The sequence below is a fragment of the Bos mutus genome, chromosome 26 (genome assembly GCF_027580195.1).
Source record: "Bos mutus isolate GX-2022 chromosome 26, NWIPB_WYAK_1.1, whole genome shotgun sequence".
NCBI classification, from domain to species: domain Eukaryota; kingdom Metazoa; phylum Chordata; class Mammalia; order Artiodactyla; family Bovidae; genus Bos; species Bos mutus.
The window spans coordinates 29465141-29485947 of NC_091642.1; the positions used below are offsets into that span (position 1 = coordinate 29465141).

The following is a 20807-nucleotide window of genomic DNA, read 5'->3' on the forward strand; positions in this document are numbered from 1 at the left end:
CTGCATGCCATAGAGCAACTCAGCATGGGCTCTAGAGCCTACAATTGCAACTACCAAGCCCACATGTTGCAATTACTGAAGCCCGGATACCTAGAGCCTGTGCTCCACAATAAGAGAGGCCACCACAATGAGAAGCCTGAGCAGCGCAATGAAGGTTAGCTGCAACTAGAGAAAAGCCTAGGCGCAGCAACGAAGACCCAGTGTAACCAAAAATAATACATAAATAAAATTATTAAAATACTAAACATTTAACTAGCAATCATCTGCTTTGCTTCTTATAATACAAATTTCTGCTTGCGATGATTTATGAAAAAGGGAGAAAAAAAGTAGAAGGGGGCCAAACAAATACATTACTAAGGAAATGACCTTCTTTCCACTATCTAAATTATTTCCCTGAATAAGCAAGTTTTTCAAAATTATACCAAGAACAAGAGATCAGTAAATCTCTTTACTGATAATGACTGATAATGATCATGATCATCATGACTGTTTATCACTTACTTTGCTTTATTTTTTAAAAGTATATGGGGAGGGAGGTGGGAGGGGGATTCAGGATGGGGAATACGTATACACCCGTGGCAGATGCATGTTGATGTATGGCAAAACCAATACAATACTGTAAAGTAAAAAAAATAATAATAATAAATAAATAAGTATAGGGTAGGGATGTCTCTGGTGTTCCTACCCTAGACTCCACACTTTCACTGCAAGGGGCACAAGTTGGCTCCTGGTTGGGAACTAAGATCCTGCATGCCACAACTAAGACCTGACACAGCCAAATAAATAAATATTAAAAAAAAAAAAAAAAGAACTGAGGCATGCACTAGGGAAATGTAAATTAAAACCACAGTAAGATACTACTATATACCTGTCGGAATGGTTAAAACAAAAAATATTAACAATCCCAAATGCTGGCAAGGATGCAGAGCTAGAATTCTTATATACTGCTTGTGGTATTGCAAAATGGTACAGCCACTCTGGAAAACAGCTTGGCAGTTTCTTACAAAGTTAAACAAACACTAACCATATGACCCAGCAATTCCCCTCCAAATTTACCCCAGACAAATTAAAATTTATGTTCAAAAAATTAACAGCAGCTCTATTTATAATAATCAAAACCTGGAAACAACCCAAATGTCCTTCAACAGATGGATCAACAAAATATGGTACAATCCATTCAATGAACTACTACTAACCAATAAAAAGAAATGAACTATTGATACATACAACAGCCTAGATGAATCATCAAAAAGGCATTATGCTGAGTAAAAGAAGTCAGTACCAGAAGATTATATATTGTATGATTCCAATTAAATGGCATTCTCAGAAAAATAAAACTAAAATGAGGTAGAACAGATTACAGTTTCCAGAAATTAGGGAGATGGGGAGATAATACAGGGAGTTTTGGGGGAAATGATGGAGCTGTTGTATATCCTGAATGGATATACAATTGTTATGGATATACAGTGGTTATATGAATATGTATGAATCTACATGTGTTCAAATTTTGAGACCTGTACACTAAAAAAAAAGTTAATTTTACTAAGTGTTAATTTTTTTAAAGAAAGAACTAAGACCAAAAATGTTCTTTGGTCATACACAGCAGACATGAAAATATACATGTTTAAACAGTAAAATGGTATGGGGTAGAATGTATAGTCAACAAACCTTGGGAGTCTGTGTGAATTATTGTGTTAGAGTTTTGTGGTAAAAGTATCACTACCACCATATCCTTAAGGCCTAGAAAGTCCCTTCACATTTACTCCTTTACTTGTATCCAATTACACATCTTCCTCTATTTTAAAGATGCTGTGGCTGATGGTGCTTATAATCCAAGGGATGAAGATAAAAGGACATTTTTAGACAGAATTCCTCACTACTCAGCAAGCCTGTGGCTCTGTCCTCAGCCTGAGGACCCTGCTCAAAAGAATAACTCTGATCTATGTAACTGTACAAGAGACTAATGTTTCATCATAAATCTCCCTACCATTCAGTTATGTCTATTGCTTTAAGGAACACTTCAGTGATTCCTCAAATTTCTTCCTTCATTCCTTGACATTACCTCAAGATGTTATCTTAAGAACTGTATAAAACAGTTGTTGAAGTAGTCTGTTGTCATTTATCTTCACATGTGACAGGGTCATAGGATATTAACAATGAAAGTAATGTTAGAACGATCTACAACCAGTTTATTGTGATGTGATTTTAACATGCCTAGAACAGCCACGTTTGAGGATGTTGCTATTGTTCTTCTACTAGATATAACTCTTATAAACGGTATTATCTTGCTAATTTTTCTTCCCTTATGGTTCACCAACTACTCCAGCTGCAAACAGTACCCAGAAGTAAATTCTTTTTAGAAGCCAACTTAATACTAATCAATTAGAATTCAAAAAGATTTCAAGCCTCTACCATGAAGTTTGTCTCATTCTGTCTTCACTCTTTTTTTCCAGCTTTATTGAGATTTAATTGACATAACTAGAAAAGGTCAGTTTTCATTCCAATCCCAAAGAAAGGCAATACCAAAGAATGCTCAAACTACTGCACAACTGCACTCATCTCACACACTAGTGAAGTAATGCTCAAAATTCTCCAAGCTAGGCTTCAATAGTACATGAACTGTGAACTTCCAGATGTTCAAGCTGGATTTAGAAAAGGCAGAAGAACCGGAGATCAGGTTGCCAACATCCGCTGGATTATCGAAAAAGCAAGAGAATTCCAGAAAAATATCTATTTCTACTTTATTGACTACATCAAAGCTTTTGACTGTGTGGATCATCACAAACTGTGGAAAATTCTTAAAGAGATGAGAATACCAGACCACCTGACCTGCCTCTTGAGAAATCTGTATGCAGGTCAGGAAGCAACAGTTAGAACTGGACATGGAACAACAGACTGGTTCCAAATCAGGAAAGGAGTATGTCAAGGCTGTATATTGTCATCCTGTTTATTTAACCTATATGCAGGGTACATCATGAGAAATGCTGGATTGGATAAAGCACAAGCTGGAATCAAGATTGCTGGGAGGAATATCAATAACCTCAGATATACAGATGACACTATACTTATGGCAGAAAGCAAAGAAGAACTAAAGACCTTCTTGATGAAAGTGAAAGAGGAGAGTGAAAAAGTTGGCTTAAAACTCAACATTCAGAAAACTAAGATCATGGCATCTGGTCCCATCACTTCATGGCAAATAGATGTGGAAAAGATGCAAACAGTAACAGACTTTATTTTGGGGGGGGTCCAAAATCACTGCAGATGGTGACTGCAGCCATGAAGTTAAAAGACCCTTGCTCTTTGGAAGGAAAGCTGTGACCAACCTAGACAGCATATTAAAAAGCAGAGACATTACTTTGCCAACAAAGGTCCATCTAGTCAAAGCTCTGGTTTTTCAGTGATGTATGGATGTGAGAGTTTGAACTATAAAGAAAGCTGAGTGCCGAAGAATTGATGCTTTTGAACTGTGGTTTTGGAGAAGACTCTTGAGAATCCCTTGGACAGCAAGGAGTTCCAACCAGTCCATCCTAAAGGAAATCAGTCCTGAATATTCATTGGAAGGACTGATGCTGAAGCTGAAACTTCAATACTTTGGCCACCTGATGCAAAGAACTGACTCATTTGAAAAGACCCTGATTCTGGGAAAGATTGAAGGCAGGAGGAGAAGGGGACAACAGAGGATGAGATGGTTGGATGGTATCACTGACTCAATGAACATGAGTTTGAGCAAGCTCCAGGAGCTGGTGATGGACAAGGAGGCCTGGCATGCTACAGTCCATGGGGTGGCAAAGAGTCAGACACCACTGAGCAACGGAACTGAACTACAGAATAATTACCAGCTGCCTCCACACTTGAATTCAGTTAGCTCAGGTGCTTCCTGCTACGTTCCCCATGTACAAGGCTTCACCTTTTACGCTGGTTGTAGTCACAACATTTCCCCTACTGCCTCTGTGTTGATACACTGGACAGGACACAGTGGTCTGGACGTTTTGTCAAAACGTGATCAGAGAAATATCTCTATCAGAAACACCGAGATGCGTGTTAAACATGCAGATTCTTGAGGCCTACAAAAGTGGATGGAAGAGGAGCTGAGAATTTGCAATACATATTAACATACTCTCCAAATAATTCTTACACTTAATAAAGTATAGTGCTACTGCAGTGGGCACTAATGAGTAGGCCAACTTCTTCAGTTCCTTGCTGGGTATTCCAGTTCTATTTTTGAGCCCAAGCTTGAAAGGGGGGACTTGCTGCCTCTTTTCAGTACTCACTGATGCTGTCTGCCTATCTGGATCTCCCCAGACTATCTGTACCCAGATTCCTTGTCACTATTCTCTCCCTCTGAAATTACATCCTGCCCTTATAAACTTCCCTGGGTCCCCAGATCTGCTTCAATTGCCCACAGATACCATGTTCCATGTGTCTGGCTAAATTTCCTTTCCTCAGCTCCTAGCTATATCCAAGCACTTGGCCTACCTCAACAAGTAAAGCTTCCGTAGCTTTGTGCCTCCTTATCTGGCTGACTTTGATTTAAAATGTTATTCTCAGTACAACAGGCAATGATTATGAACTTACACGACATTTAGATGAATCCTGATCTTTCTATCATATAGGAATTTGAGAGGTGGTCCAGAGAACTTCAGTTCTATTTAGATACATCTTTCTTTTCTAACTTCTTCTTATGGAAAATTTCATATACTCAGAAAAGTATAGAACAGCATCAAGTAAACCCCATCATTCAACTTTCTACCTTCTAAATCCCAGAAATCGTATTATTTTGCCCATTTTTATCTATGTGAATATCTTAAATTTAGTCTCATTATTAAAAAGTGAAGGGCTACTCCAATATTTTTACCCACCAAAATAGCTGTTTTGCCATACCTACTGCTATGACAAGTCAAAGTGTTAGTTGCTCAGTTGTGTCTGCCAGGCTCCTCTGTCCATGGGATTCTCCAGGCAAAGAATATTGGAGTGGGTTGCTATTTCCTTGTCCAGGGGATCTTCTCGACCGAGGTATCAAACCCAGGTTTCCTGCATTGCAGGCAGACTGTTTACTGTCTGAGCCACCAGGGAAACCCAACCTTCCCTTTAACTAATCGCCCTAAATATACCTGAAATGAGGGCTTCCCTAGTGGCTCAGACGGTAAAGAATCCGCCTGCAGTGCAGGAGACCCGGGTTCAATCCCTTAATCGGGAAGATCCCCTGAAGAAAGGAATGGCTACCCACTCCAGTATTCTTGCCTGGAGAATTCCATGGACTGAGGAGCCTAGCAGGATACAGTCCATGGGGTCGCAAAGAGGAGCACAAAACTGAGCAACTAACACTGCCTGAAACAAGTCTTATTTTACTCTTCTCTTTTTATTCTTTTCTCCTATCCTACTCCAGGCAACCTTATTCAGTCTATCTCCAGAATATTCCTTGAATATCTTTCCTTCTTTCCATATTGACTGCCCCGGCTTAAGCCCACATAGCTTCTTGCCTAGACTATTACATAGCCTTTAAGTAGCCTCCTTGCCTGTTTGCTCTGTGTTCCTAGTCTGCTGCTGCTACTGCTGCTAAGTCGCTTCAGTCGTGTCCGACTCTGTGAGACCCCATAGACGGCAGCCCACCAGGCTCCCTCATCCCTGGGATTTTCCAGGCAAGAATACTGGAGTGGGTTGCCATTTCCTTCTCCAATGGAGGAAAGTGAAAAGTGAAAGTGAAGTCGCTCAGTCGTGTCCGACTCTTAGGGACCCCATGAACTGCAGCCTACCAGGCTCCTCCATCCATGGGATTTTCCAGGCAAGAGTACTGGAGTGGGGTGCCATTGCCTCCTCCTAGTCTAATCTACTCTAAGTCAAATAACTAAAGTGGTCTTCTAATTTTCTTTGCTGTATTACCCCCAGTAGGAATCAGATTCAGATGTAAAGTATAGACCTTTCAGAAAAAAGTACTCCCATGTGTTTATATTGAATGGAGGCCATGGACTTCAGATTTAAAAAAATTTTATACTCAGCAAAAACAGAAAATTAAATTTAAAAAATAGCATCTAAAAACACCAAATACCTAGGAATATGTCTAACAAAAGATGTATAAAGACCCCGACAGAGAAATTACAGATCCCCAAAATAGAAAGATATACCATTTTCATGGATTATAAAACTCAATAATGTTAAGATCTCAATTCTCCCCAAACTTATATACAGATTCAGTGAAATTCCAATGAAAGTCACAGGAGGATGTTTTGGATATTATGTTGATTCCAATATAGATGGACATGCAAAAGCTGAGGGACATTCCGTATCCAATATTAAGAACTGATATCAAAACAGAGTAATTAAGGAAGTATGATACTGGCAGAAGGATAATTAGACCATTGGAGCCGAAAAGTCCTGGAAACAGCCCACACACATATATAGACAGGTGATATATGACAAAAGTAACCCTGCAATACAACAGAGGAAAAACAAAATAAAACAGAATTCTATCTTCTACCTCATACCAAACACAAATATTCCAGACAGACTGTAGATCTAAATGTAAAAGGTAAAATAAAGCATTTCAGGGTCTTGAAAAGGTATTTGTAGACCCATGTTCACGGCAGTATTATTCACAGATAGCCAAAGGGTGAAAGTATGCCAAGTATTTGACAAAAGATAAATGGACAAACAAAATGTGATGTATACATACAATGGAATATTATTCAGCCTTAAAAAGGAAGGAAATTCTGACACATGCCTTAACATGTATGAACCTTGAGGATATTATGCTAAAAAAAATAAACCATTCACAAAAAGGCAAATGCTGTATGGTTCCACATAAATGAGGTATCTAGAATAGTGAAATTCACAGAAACAAAGTAGAATGGTGATTGCCACGAACTGGAGGAAAGGGAAATGGAGAGCTGTTTAATGGGTACAGAGTTTCAGTTTTGCAAAATGAAAAATCTGTATTCAGTTTAGTTAGGTTCATAAGATGTGATGGTGGAATCTGTAGTGACCTACAGAAGGATGTCAGAACCCCAGCAAGATAAAGAAAATGTCTACACAGGAATATGGCAGCTTTGGTAGCCCTGCACAGGGTGCTAGAGTCCAAATGGAGTGAGGAGAGCAACTTAGTGCATAGTACCAGAGCCTGAAATGAGAAAGGTGTTCAAACAGGGAGCTAGGGACAGCAGCCTAATATAGAATCTTGGAGCCTGATAAGGTAAGGATGGCATTCACATGATGGGTGTCAGTAACAGCAGCAACAGAAGAGATTGGTCACATACAGGGGAGATTAAGAAAATATGTTGAGGATAATGAGAGCCAACTTACTATCAGAAAAGGGAGTTACAATTATAGAAAGGAAATTATTGAATGAACCCTGTTGTGTTAGACTAAAATTGGAGATATCCACGTGAACTCATGGTTTTAAATATATAAACTTTAAAAAGCAATATAAATGTGTGTGCACATGTGTGTGTATGCATGTTTACACATACATATATTCCCTACCTCTGTCCAGTGAGAGGACTTGGAAGCAGTGACATTCCCACAGCAGTGTATATACCTAACACCCAGATACTGACTTCTGTATATCATTCTCTACTAAAAGAAACCAGGGGGAAAGAAGAGAGAAAACACTGATTTCAGGGCTGGGGCAAAAAAAAGTACAAGGTAAGCCTAAAATATCTTATATCAGAAAACAATGACATGCTCAAAGAATGATAGAATTATATCAAAAAGACAAAGAAAATAGTTTGAAAGCACTCTCACTGGCCAAACAGGGAACAATTTGTCAAAAGAAATAATGATAGTATTATAACCCATCAAATAAAACAGGAATTCATAAACCCATTCTGTTAGAAATAAATAGGTTGAAAATCTGATGAATAAGATAGTTACATGGTTTCAAAGTACTTTTCCCATAATATGCTTAATACAAAGAGAAAAACATTATCTTTAAAGAAGAAACTGCCAGAAGCCACTTTAATCAAGTAAAAAAAGTCAGAAGACAAACAAACGTTATGTGTCACCTGCAAGGAGGCCATCAGTAAAACAAAGCAACACTTCTGTGGTATTTCTGACAGAAATACAGGACCCAAATTTAATAATAAGGAAACAGCATCAGATAAACCCAAATTGAGGAATCATTCTACAAAATAGCCTATAATCTTCAAAAGTGCCATAGTCATGGAAGGTAAAGACGACAGGAACTGTTCCAAGACTGAAGGAGACTAAGACATGACAACTAATTTCAGTATGTGACTCTGGATCAGATCCTTTTGTTACAAAGAACATTATTAGAACAACTGGCAAAGTTTGAATGGGTCTAAGGGGTTAGATCTGCAATTAATTCAGAAATATATTAATTTCTGAATTTTGATGGTTGTGTTATAAAGAATGTCCTTGTTTGCAGAAAATATACATTAAGCATTTGGTGATGATGATGTGACAACTTACTCTCAAATGGTTCAGGAAATGTCATTTGTGTTGTACTTTAAACTTTTCGTAATTCTGAGTTGATTCAAAATAAAATATTAGGAGAAAGAGAATGAACTGCACTGGTAGTTAGCAAACACTAAAAATAAAGATAGTGGTATTATATATATGTATACATATATACTCTTGCCTGGAAAATCCCATGGACGGAGGGGCCTGGTAGGCTGCCGTCCATGGGGTCGCTGGGAGTCGGACACAACTGAGCGACTTCACTTTCACTTTTCACCTTCACGCATCGGAGAAGGAAATGGCAACCCACTCCAGTGTTCTTGCCTGGAGAATCCCAGGGATGGGGGAGCCTGGTGGGCTGCCGTCTATGGGGTTGCACAAAGTCGGACACGACTGAAGCAACTTAGCAGTAGCAGCATACATATATGGAGTGTGTATACACACACTCCAATTAGGGTAACTATCAAAGATGTATTCGTTTGCCGTGTGTGTATGTTTGTGTGTATGTTCGCACATGCGCACACTTAGTCGCTCAGTTGTGTCTGACTCTTTGTGACGCCATGAACTGTAGTTCACAGCTCTGTCCATGGGACTTTTTGAGCAAGAATAATGGAGTGTGTTGCCATTTCCTCCTCCTGGGGATCTTCCTGACCCAGGATTGAACCAGTGACTCCTGCACTGCAGGCAGATTCTTTAACCGCTGCACCATCAGGGAAGCTCCATTAGTTCGCCATGGCTGCAGTAAAAAATTACCACACACTGAGTGGCTTACTGATGCTGCTGCTAAATCACTTCAGTCATGTCCGACTCTGTGCGACCCCACAGACGGCAGCCCACCAGGCTTCCCCGTCCCTGGGATTCTCCAGGCAAGAACACTGGAGTGGGTTGCCATTTCCTTCTCCAATGTATGAAAGTGAAAAGTGAAAGGGAAGTCGCTAGCAACCCCGTGGACTGCAGCCTACCAGGCTCCTCCGTCCATGGGATTTTCTAGGCAAAAGTACTGGAGTGGGGTGCCATTGCCTTCTCCGTGAGTGGCTTAAAGCAACAGTAATTTTTTATTTGACAGTCCTATAGTTTTGAAGTCTGAAATGGGTCTCTGAGCCAAAAATCAAGGCCTCAGCAGGCCTATGTTCTTGTCTGGAGGCTTATCCTTTCCTGCTTCAAGAGGCTGCTCACATTCCTTGGCTCATGGTTCTCTTCCCTCCTCTTCAAAATCAGCAACAATGGATTGTGTTCTCACATATCATCACTCTGACCTCTTCTTCAGCCTCCCTCTTACATATTTAGGATCCCTTGTCATTACACTGGGTCCAATCTGGATTATCCAGGATAATCTCCCTGTTTTAAAGTCAGCTGAGGGACTTCCCTGGCAGTCCAGTGGTTAAGAGTCTTACTTCCACTGCAGGTGGGAGCACAGGTTGGATCCCTGGTCCAGGAACTGAACTAAGATCCTGCATGCCACATGGTATTGCAAAAAAATTAAATCAGCTGATTAGCAACCAAATTTCATCTGTTAAATCCCCTTTGCCCTGTAATTTAACATATTCACAGGTTCTTGGGATTCAACTGTTGTGAATGGGGGCTCAGGGGATGGGGCATTATTCTCCCTACCTCAGAGAGTTTCCTTTACTCTGAGATTATGTGTTTTCTATTTCTATGGCATTAAAAAGCTCCTTTTTTCATTTATAAAATGATGGTGCTGACAGTGGTGCAACTTTTTCAAGCACTGGTGGTACAGCGAAAAAAATTGGTAATTCTATAAATCCTGTGTAGATACTTTGTAGCCACAAAATCTTGTGACTACTTTTTCTTTTTTTTTTACTGATTCCTTAAATGAAAAAATTTGAAAACAAAACACATTGTTTTCCCACAAAAGAACCATATATTTGATGAAAGATCCGTACTGTATTTTCCAGAATATAGGGAATAGATCAATAAGAAAAAGGCAATTAAAAAGAAAAAATTAGACCAAGCCCTGAATAGACAGACCCAAAAGAGGATATCTGAACAGCCAATAAACTTAAAAAAGTTAAGAACCTTCTTAAATAATTTTTTAGGTACTTGACTACAGCAGCTATTAAAGAAATGCAAATTAAAAGTCTGACAATATCATTCACCTACTAGTATGGCTAAAGTGGAGAGAGACAACAGCAAGTGAATGTTACAAGAATGTACAGCAACTGCAACTGTCATATGGTGCTGCAGAAAGTATCAAATGGAAAAAATTCACAGAATCTAGTAAAGATAAAAATACCCTATGATCCAGCAATTCCACTTCTAGGTATATACCCAACAGAAATATGTACATATTTTCAAGAAAAGACATGTACAAGATTACTCACAGTAGCCAAAAACTGGAAATAACCCAAACGTCCATCAACAAGAGAATGGCTAAATAACTGAACTGAATTAACACAGCAGAACACTACAGAGCAACAAGAATGAACACACTACACTTAAGGTAACCTGAATGAATCTTCTTATGAGGGACAAAAGATGCCAGACTAGTATATACACTGGAAAGATTCTACTTATATGAAGTTAAATATCAGTAAAGGCAAAAACTAATCTATAGGTATTAGATAATTGTTATGCAGAAGTGACCACTGTGTAAAAATTCAATGGACTGTATTCTTATGATTTCTTTAAAAAGTGTATTTATTTTACTTCAGCAAAACCTTATACAGACATATACCAAGTACACTAGAATATTATTCTTGACTACAAACTGGATTCAATCGAAACTCCCTAGCCTCCCAGTTTATCTTTTCCTTCTTGTCTGCTATGCACCTTATGTTCAAATCACGTGTATCTACTCACTGTGCTGACCATCTCCTGATCTTCTGGCCTTTACCCAAACTACTCCCTGTTCTTGGAACAGCCACTTCAGAAACAAGTCTGCAAAATCTATATATTCCACAAGACCCAATATGAAGCTTTCTTCTTCAAACCTTCCAAAGCTCTTTCCAGTTAAGGCTAATTTCCCCTCCCTTAAATTCTATAGCACTTTGCGCCTCTACTTTGGCACTTACCAAAGTGTGCCTTAAGAGAGATTTATAAATGCTTGTCTTCTCAACCAACTGTGAAGTTCTAGAGAAGACAGACGTTTTACTTAACTTTGTGTCTTCATCTCCTCCTGCCCCCATAACCACCTCCCTCCACACGTAACATAATGTTTTGCACTCAGATTATGTTTATATTTTTATCAAGTCATGGTGCAGGCCAACTACCATGGCCTCATTTCCAGTTGTCAACTTTTTGCCAAGTACTTCTAAACAGGAAAATGCAGTGCTTCAACACAGTTGAGAACCACAGAGTTCTAAACTTCCAGTGAAAACTTTAGATACATACAGTGGTTTAAGTAATATAATTTATCAATTGTGTTAACATATTCATGGAAGTTTACAATTTAAAATGAGCTTGGGGGTATGGAATGGGAGAGAGAAAGATCCTTATTAAGTAGGCAAGTCCAACAGTTAAGACTTTTCAGTTAACAAAATGAGGTGAGTGAGATGTCTATTCAAGCCATCACTGCCAGTCCACTGGCCAGTACACCTGCTACACTGCGCTCCATGACAAAGTGCAGGTCTTCGTTTGGGGTACTTGTTTTATAAACATATACATTTTTTAAAGTTTAAACATAAACATTAAATATATTAAGTTTTAATTTATCTGATTAAAAACAATACATATTCACTGTCAAAATGTAGAAAACATTAAGGAACGTAGGAAAAAGAAAAACAACTAAGTAATGCTTTTTGTGCTGTGTGTTTCCTAATAGATCTTCAGATGCCATTAAATATTTTGAAATATTACCCATAATCCACCATTTCACAAGTAACCACATTAACAGTTTAGTGTCATACTTCCTGAGAGGTACAAGGATTTATGCATCCATGCTGCAAAAACATTATCCACACGCTACAACTCTGTTTCCACAATTTTTCAGAGAAAGCCTGAAAGTCTTCCAGACATCAGAAAATATCCTTGCTCCCCTAAGAGTAGGTGCAGAGAAGGGGTTATTAAGAGCTCTAAACCTAGCACCAAGGGAGTTGCTAAGGCGCTATGTATGACCTTGGTTCAAATTCTGTTACAGTTCAACTTCTGTTACAAATGCTGTTGGAGCCACATCAACCTTATCTTTCCCAAGTACAGAAAAATAGTATTGTGATACTGATGAACTTTTCAGGTTATCACTGTGGATTAAAGTCAAGATTCTGATTACTTCTTTTTTTTTTTTTTTCCCAGTCTCTGCTTTATTACAAACTCGGGCTGCGTGGTAGACAATACACTGGACACCGGGAAGAGCCTAGGCCGAGGAAGGGACAGGGCTCGAGGGGTGCGGGAGAGCATTCTGGGCCAAAGGCGAGGGGCTCAAGGGGAGGGCCTTGGCCAAAGGTGTGGTTGGGTTGCAAGAGTGAAGTGAAGTTGCTCAGTGGTGTCTGACTCTTAGCTACCCCATGGACTGCAGCCTACTAGGCTCCTCCGTCCATGGGATTTTCCAGGCAAGAGTACTGGAGTGGGGTGCCACTGCCTTCTGATTATTTCTTTTAACACTTTTTTTTTCTACATAACATAATACAGAGAGACACACTACATTAGGTGTCATTCGGCAACCAAAATGAGAAAGTGCTAGTCAGAATAGCACCAGCACAGTAGTTGTAAGAGTAAGCATTTTACCATTCTTCTACAAATCGAGTATATTAGATTATTATAGACTATTATTACCATAGTAGATTATTGTGCAAGTTGCTCTCTCTTCCACTCCTTCTATGGGCAACGTATACTTTCCCACCTCCTCACTTGACCCTGTGACTTACTTTGGTTAATGGAATATCAGCAGGTACCATACAACCAATGACTGAAAGGAATCTGAACCAGTGGTCTTGCTCTCTTGCGCCTCTACTATAGCTATGAGGACAGCTCAGCCTGGGAAGTCACTGTCTCTTCAGTCTCAGTCTCAGAAAAATATGTGAAACAGTCCTGAGTGAGCAGCCAAATCCAGAGAAACCCAACAAAATTCAGCCTATGTCATCCAATGTTCAGCAAACCCACATGTTCTTGAGAATAAATATCTATCATTATACTGCCATGACATATTGTGGGGTTTTATCACTCAGCAATAGCAATCGATACAATGATACTGTGGCAACTTCATTTCCTAATAATTCAAATCATCAGAAAATCTGTATATAAATCCGGACAGTAATTCTCCACTCTGGCCCATTTGGCCAGGAAAGAAATATGCCATCATATTCCACGGTTTCTCTGAGCCTCAAGGATGAAATACAGTGTAGGTCTCAAGTCAGACTGCCAGGATTTGATCTCAGGCTTCTTGCTAAGCAGAGTGACTTTGCACAAGTTACTTAACCTCTCTGGAATCAGTTTCCTTATCCAAATATGGGAGCAACAATAGTACTGAATCTACCTTACAGAATTATTGGGAGGATTAAATTAAACAACAGTATATGTAAAGAATTTAGAACAGCAACTAGTAAACACTAAATAAATACATATTAGCTATTCATAGCTGATCATATTTTTCAAAAACAAAGAAAAATAAACAAACAAAACCCTCCCATTTCTACCATGTTTATCCTATAATCGACACAGACAGAATCAGGTCACAAGCCTGGGAATAGGAAGACAAATGTACCTGAAGGGAGAGCCAAATCTCAGAAAGGAGAAAGAAATCAAGAAAAAATTCCAACTCAAAATGTTTACCTTAAGCAGCCAGGAATTCTCTCCCAGTTCTGTGACTTTTGCTCCTCTGCTCCTCATCCCCACCCTGGCCACGTACAAAGGCAATCCAGGAACTATGGTGGTATGGTACTGCCCCAGAGAACAAATCACATTCTTAGTTCAACATTACTCTCAGTATCTAGTCCACTGTTGCTATCTCTGAGTCTTCTATAAAATGTTCTAGTTTAGTTTCAATCAGACTTCAGAAAACTAAAGGAAATTATCCAGTGATAATTCCCTCAGCACAAGGTGAATCTAGTAGAATACTAGTTGAAGTGGTAAGATCAGGTGGACCTCTCCCATAGAGATGGTCTCCCTCCTCCACTGCTGATGTTAGGATGATGGATTTGATTTATGAAGAAGGCAGTTTTCTTTATAGTGACCAAGACTGTTAAACACTGGCAAATATTTACTACTTCATCCACAATGAATTCTTATTATAAACATTTAGAAAGCACTTTCATGCTATATTAAAATACTGCTAGAAAGCACATGGTATCTTAAAATATTTTATACCACAAAGATTATTTTTTCTTTATTTCTTCTTTTTATAAATTGTAATGCCATTTACCACAAATAATTTTATCTATACATGATCAAAATCTTACATCATGTCTCATTTCCCTTTAGAAAGGGAAAAAAATTCTTAACTGCTTCCTTCCTTAAGGATTTAAACAATACATAAATAATATAGAATAATAAGTAGTCTCCTTTGAAAGTTCACTTTCTAATTTAGCAATAAAAAATTTCTGGCATTCATTCAAAGTAGAAATTTTACTCCACATTTAGTAATTCACTTCCAGTAACTTACTATGTACATCTATCATAAACATGAATCAAGAAAATGAGCACAAAGAATTATCATTAATTTGTAATTTCATACTCCAATGCCTATATAAGAGTATTCAGAAAAGAAACTGAAGGCTAATTTAAATTGAGAACAGGTAAGAATCCACTTGGCAATGCAAGCGACACAGGAGAGGCAAGCTTGATCCCTAGGCCAAGAAGATCCCCTGGAGTAGGAAATGGCAACCCATTCCAGGCTTCTTTCCTGGAAAATTTCATGGACAGAAAATACTGGTGGGCTGAAGTCCATGGGGTCGCAAAGAATTGCTGAGCATACATGCAAGAGAGATTAATATACAGAAACTCTGACAAACTAAGAACTAGCTTCAAATGTTATCCAACCAGCTGGTAATCAATCTGATTTAAAAAAAAGTCCATCACAGTGAAAAATCTGAATACTTATTTTAAAATGCAATTTCTTGTTTTTAGATATATATAGTTCTCAAGCAAATAAAAGTTCCTGAATCATATCAATTCATCCAGTATTATCTCTACAGTAACATTATTAAGACAAGTCATGCAGGAGATCACAATAGTTTTTTAGGAAATTAATCTCAAAAATGAGATGTCTCCAAAGCATTCCAAGTGTTAATAGCCACAAATGTGGCTGATCCCATCTGTATTTTCAGCCTGAGCATCCAACTAGAACAGCATCTATGGTAGCCAGACTCAAAAGGTCCTGGCCCCCAGCAATTTCCTTCTCTCTGTTCCTGCATGCTACTCTTTTTGTCTACAGGGAGAGATTATTTTCCCTCCTTCTGACTCTGGGCCAGCCTTTACTGTCTCTGACCATAACAACATTCTCAACTTCCAAACCTAGGACTTAAGAGAATTGGCTGGCTTCTATTTCTTATCTCCTGGAATGCTCCCCTTCTTAGAACCCAGACACCATGCTTTAAGGAAATCCAAAAGAAGGCCATGTGGAGAAAGGAGGACAAGAAGGCCTTGGTGCTAGCTGAACTTGCAGACAGTGGCCAACGTGAGAAACTGGCCATTTTGGGCCAGCCATGAGAGACTGTGGCCATTTTGAACATTCCAGCCAACACCAAGCGAAACAGAAAATGCACCAATCAATGAAAGATTTATGTTTGTTACACAGCAAGTTAACCTTTACACTGTTTCACTTATCTATCAATAAAAAAAACTATTCTATACATCCTGAAATTATTTCATCCATGTGTCAAATTTCCCTAGTTCTAAGATCCTGAGACCAGTTTATCCTGTCCACTTAAAAATAAATTTCAAATCCATCCTTCAACTTGTCATATAAATAGATAAAATACAGAAGGATAGACAGATATAGATATAGTACAGATAGTCAAAGATAAAGTTTAAGTCTAGACCATGTGTGAATTATGGTCAAATCTGAATCGGTCTCACTGATAAGGTTTTATTATAAAAATTAATCAAATTACTACATCAATACAGTAATGAGCAAAATTCATAAAAGAGAATATCCATTTCATGTTATTTTAAACAAAATTTTATATTTTCTTAAACTGTAGAAATCAGGGCATCCTATACAAAAATTGTCATTCACACCTCAGAATTGAGGGAAAGGATAGGACAAAATAAAGCCAAATACTATATAAAAATTTCAATATGATTAAAAGGATAGTCTTTTCCATGTGTACTGTGCATTAATTACCAGGTGCAAGCACAAATAAAATATCTTCCTATCTCAAATGACTAAGTAAACAAACATAACAGGGTAAATGGGACCAAAGGCAGGTTGTGACTTAGATTCATAATAAGACTGTTACTGAGGTGAAAAGCGCTTCCCTGGTGGCTCAGATGGTAAAGGATCCGCCTGCAATGCGGGAGACCTGGGTTCAATCCCTGAGTTGAGAAGATCCTCTGGAGAAGGAAATGGCAACCCACTTCAGAATTCTTGCCTGGAGAATCCCCATGGACAGAGGAGCCTGGGGGACTATAATCCATGGAGTCTCAAAGAATCAGATACAACTGAGCAACTAAGCACAGCACTGAGCTGAAAAAGAACACCAAATCTTTAACTCTCCATTCCGTTTCAGTTATTAAGGTGTCATTCTTGGTGACCCTTTTCCAGTTGGCCTTCTCGCAAACAGCAGCCATTAACAGCAGGCAAGGTCAAAAATGAAAGTAACTAAAATTGAAGAAAAATTGGTTTCTCCTTATGGAAACTGACTCAACATTTAATAATGTGTGGTGTCCCAAAAGCTTCAAACTACTCATGGCCATCTCTAGCTCTAACTTTAACTCAATCAGGAGACCATTATCAAAACAACTCACTGGTACAAAGCAGAGATCAATTGGTTGAAAATGTTCCTAGGCTGAGGTCTATCAGGGAGTAAAGAAGATGATCTCATAAGGTCCCTTTATGATCTGTTAAAACCACATTATTCCATAAATCTGACATGTGTCAAGATTAGGATTGAGTCAACCTCTAAGCAGAAAAACAAAAATAAGCAGCTGTCACTTTTCTTACTTAAATCTAGAAGGTGGCTGTACATACAAAGCAACTTCGTCTCACTTCTGAAGTCCAAAACAATTTCGAAGCCTCTTAATATTTTAGAATTTCAACACTGGGCAGAAACTCAAGATCTTTCTTCAGGTCTAATAGTATTTTGTTAAAGATACACTTGAACGTTAGTTAGGCATTTTAGAAAGCACTAATACAAAATAAATAAAGTTATAGTAAATTTGACCAGACTCTTAAATTATATTCTTGTAAATGCAGCAGTTTAAACCCTAAATTCAATTAGGTTAGTGTTCATGGTTTGTTTACATTTGTTTTGGTATCTAAGGCAAGGACACAAAACAACTATCTAACAACAGAAATAAAGATTTGGAGTGACAGGTTACAATTACTTCTGAAAAAGCAAACAGACTGCAAATAATATCAATGGTCCCTATGGACACCAGTTAAGACAGAAAGAAGTCTATGCATCCCATCATTCTTTAGCTGTAACCACAAAGTCTGGTTTTACATCTGGGATATACAAATGAAGCATCAGATTAAATGCATCAAATAGCTATACAAATGTGCTAAACATACACATATCAAAAAAAGAAAAGCATGATACAAAGTTAAAGAACTAGACTCCCAAGGATTAAAACTTCAACCTAAAACTCCTAAGTAACTACTAACCCTGACATCTATTATTCTCCACTATCTGCATTCCCCCTTTTATCTCCTGAATTTCTCCAGTGATCTTATTACTTCTTATGGGTCTTTGGATGCTAATCTGCATAGCCTTTCCATTCCCAGAAAGTGATACTGCACCTGGTCTCCACATTTTACTGTCTCTACGATAATGCATTAAGCTTTGGTTTACACTATTAGATATTAATTTCGCCCCTAATCTCCTGTACCTGGATTTCCCTAACCAGTGAACCTCTTCTGTCTTCTTTCAAACTAGAGGGTGTATACCCTTTCCTGATACCTGTAATTCTGGCATCTATTCAACCTTTTCCCTTTCCCAAAGACTGTCATCACAGCCCTAGATCCCTGTCCCCAGTCCTTTCCTTCCTAAGTAAGGCCTAGTTCTTCCCAGAGTTTGTCAACATTAGTTTGGCCAAGCTGGGATTGTACCCTGAAGTCAAAGGCTCTCTTTCCCATCTCACTCTACAAGACTGCAAGTCTCCCACCAGTCCTCTCTCTGCTCTACCTTAGATTCATCCGCATCCAGCCTTGCCCGTTTTGCCCACCCACCTCCCACTCCCAGTATCTTTCCTCCCACTGTCCAGCGTTCCCCTTCCCCACTACTGAATGAACCTCTTCTCCAGGGCCTCACCCGTAACCCTCACACCGGCAAGGCCCTGCCAGCGGCCTCACGGCGTCTCTCCTCCTGGCCTCCTCAGCTCTTCAGTAACTGTCCCTACGCCCCTTACTCTCCAGGGCCCCGCGCGCCCCAGAGACCCCTCCCCGATTAGGCTCCCGCTGTCACTTGGCCTCTCATCCACAAGATGGCGGAGCTGCTGCCCCCACCCCCGGGTCCTCTCCGCAACCCCTCCTACCTCCCAGAAGCTCCCGTCCCGTCCCTCCAGCCGCCCCCGCCGCCGGCCTCGGCCCAGGGTCTCGCTGCGCCCTCCTCCAACGGGCAGGCAGCCCAGGCCCGAGCCTCAGGGACGCCGCCAACGCACCGCCTCCACAGTTCCCCGGCCTGCACCTTCTCCTCACCATAAACTTGAGCGCTTTTTCCTGCAGCACCGCCTCGGCCGGGTCCATAATCGCCAGGGGCCACTGGGTCTGCACTCCGCCGGGGCCGCCCCCTTGGTGCCAGGCCGCAGCCAACGCAGCGCCCGGATCCCGCCTCCTCTTCCTTTCCTCCGCCCTCTTACCTCTCAGGAACTGGCAGGGGGGGGCCAGGGAAGACAAGGTGTCCTTTGCGCATGCGTGTTACCCGCTGGCTCACGGGATTTGTGGTTCTGGAGCTTCCTGAAGCAAAACGTGACGCCACACCGCGAACTGCAACTCCCGCGGTTCACTGCGGTAGGGTCGCGGTGTCTCCCAAGCCAAATCTAGACAACTGACCGTCAAGTAGAGACGATCAGCGTATGGGAATCGTAGTTTGCAGCCTCTAGAGCTGAGAAACGGGAGGGGCATCGGTGTCTCCGTGGTTACCGAGAGACGCCAGTGGCGACTTGCCGGGCAATTGATATCAAGATGGCGACCAGTGCCTCACCTGTAGCCCAAATACTGGAAAAAGCTGTGAGAGGACAGAGACGTTAGGGCCTCCCTAACTGTTGTTCTAGAGAACTGGACGCCCCCCAAATTCCTATGTCTGGCGTCTGAGGGACGGATTTCGACTGAGACGCTGGACCTATGGGCACCTAGCAGTAGCTTCATGCTGAATTGCAGAGTTTCAAGGTCCTCCTAAGTCATCGCGCCACACTTCCACCTTATTCTAACCCACTATAGGTCAGGGTCTAATAGAACTCGACTCAGAAAATTCTCGGGTGTTTAGCACTCGGAAACCATCGCCGGCTACTGCTAACCCTGAGATGTTAAATGGGTACTTCCAAAAGGTCTTTAATAGTGGGATATAATGGCCATCCAGCAAATAAAGCATGTAATATTTAGTTTGGCCTTAAAGGGGACTGTACGAATTTATTTTGGAAATCAGCTTACCGTAAAATGCGAAAACACTAGGGTTGTGCTAAAGATGACAGGCTTGTACAAAATATCTGAGTTCATAAAATAGGGAAATAGCTTTTCGTTTATAGGGAAATCTTCCACTGTAAATCTTATTCATTTGTTCATTCAACAAACAGCACATATAACCGTGTGCAGATAATTGTGCCCAAGAGATGGGGATTCAGTAGTGAACACAATAGACCTGGTCTCACGGAACTTACATTTCTAGTATGTTGATACTTTGTCCTACTCATTCCTATGTCCTCAGAACTCAGCACATTACCTAATATATAATAAAGTTAATTAAAAGTTTAACTCTGGAATTTTTTTTTTTTTTTTTTTAAGGGACTTCCCTGGTGGTCCAGTGGCTAAGACTCCCCACTCCCAGTGCACTGAGCCCAGTTACCATCCCTGGTCAGGGAACTAGATCCTAAATGCCCCAACTAAGAGTTCACATGCTGTAACGAAGATCAAAGATTCCAGGTGCCACAACTAAGACCCAGTGCAGCCAAATAAATAAATTAAAAAAAAAAAAATTTAAGTTCTACTACTACTATTGCAAAATGAAGACTCAAAATTTATTCATGTGAAAACTACCTGCAACTTTTCATAGGCAGTATGTGATATGGTTGCCGTAAAAGCTAAAGTTTGAAAGTTAGGCAGCTTGAAGAGAGTAGTGTCTGGGGAA

At 39.9% G+C, this 20807-nt stretch overlaps 1 protein-coding gene across 8 annotated transcripts in view; it reads right to left on the reverse strand.

The window, feature by feature from the left end:
• Positions 1–19332, reverse strand: part of BTRC (beta-transducin repeat containing E3 ubiquitin protein ligase) — a 174628-nt gene extending 155296 nt beyond the window's left edge. For 4 of the 8 annotated variants that reach the window (XM_070363965.1, XM_070363963.1, XM_070363962.1 and 1 more), the window contains exons 1-2: positions 19163–19332; positions 14137–14244 (exon numbers count right to left, since the gene is read on the reverse strand). In XM_070363965.1, the coding sequence (XP_070220066.1) occupies positions 14137–14244; positions 19163–19210 (156 nt within the window). In that variant the 5' untranslated portion in view covers positions 19211–19332. The remainder of the gene's footprint in view (positions 1–14136; positions 14245–19162) is intronic. The other 4 variants (XM_070363967.1, XM_005888093.2, XM_005888092.3 and 1 more) reach the window with 1 other exon arrangement.
• Between the last annotated feature and the right edge of the window lie 1475 nt (positions 19333–20807).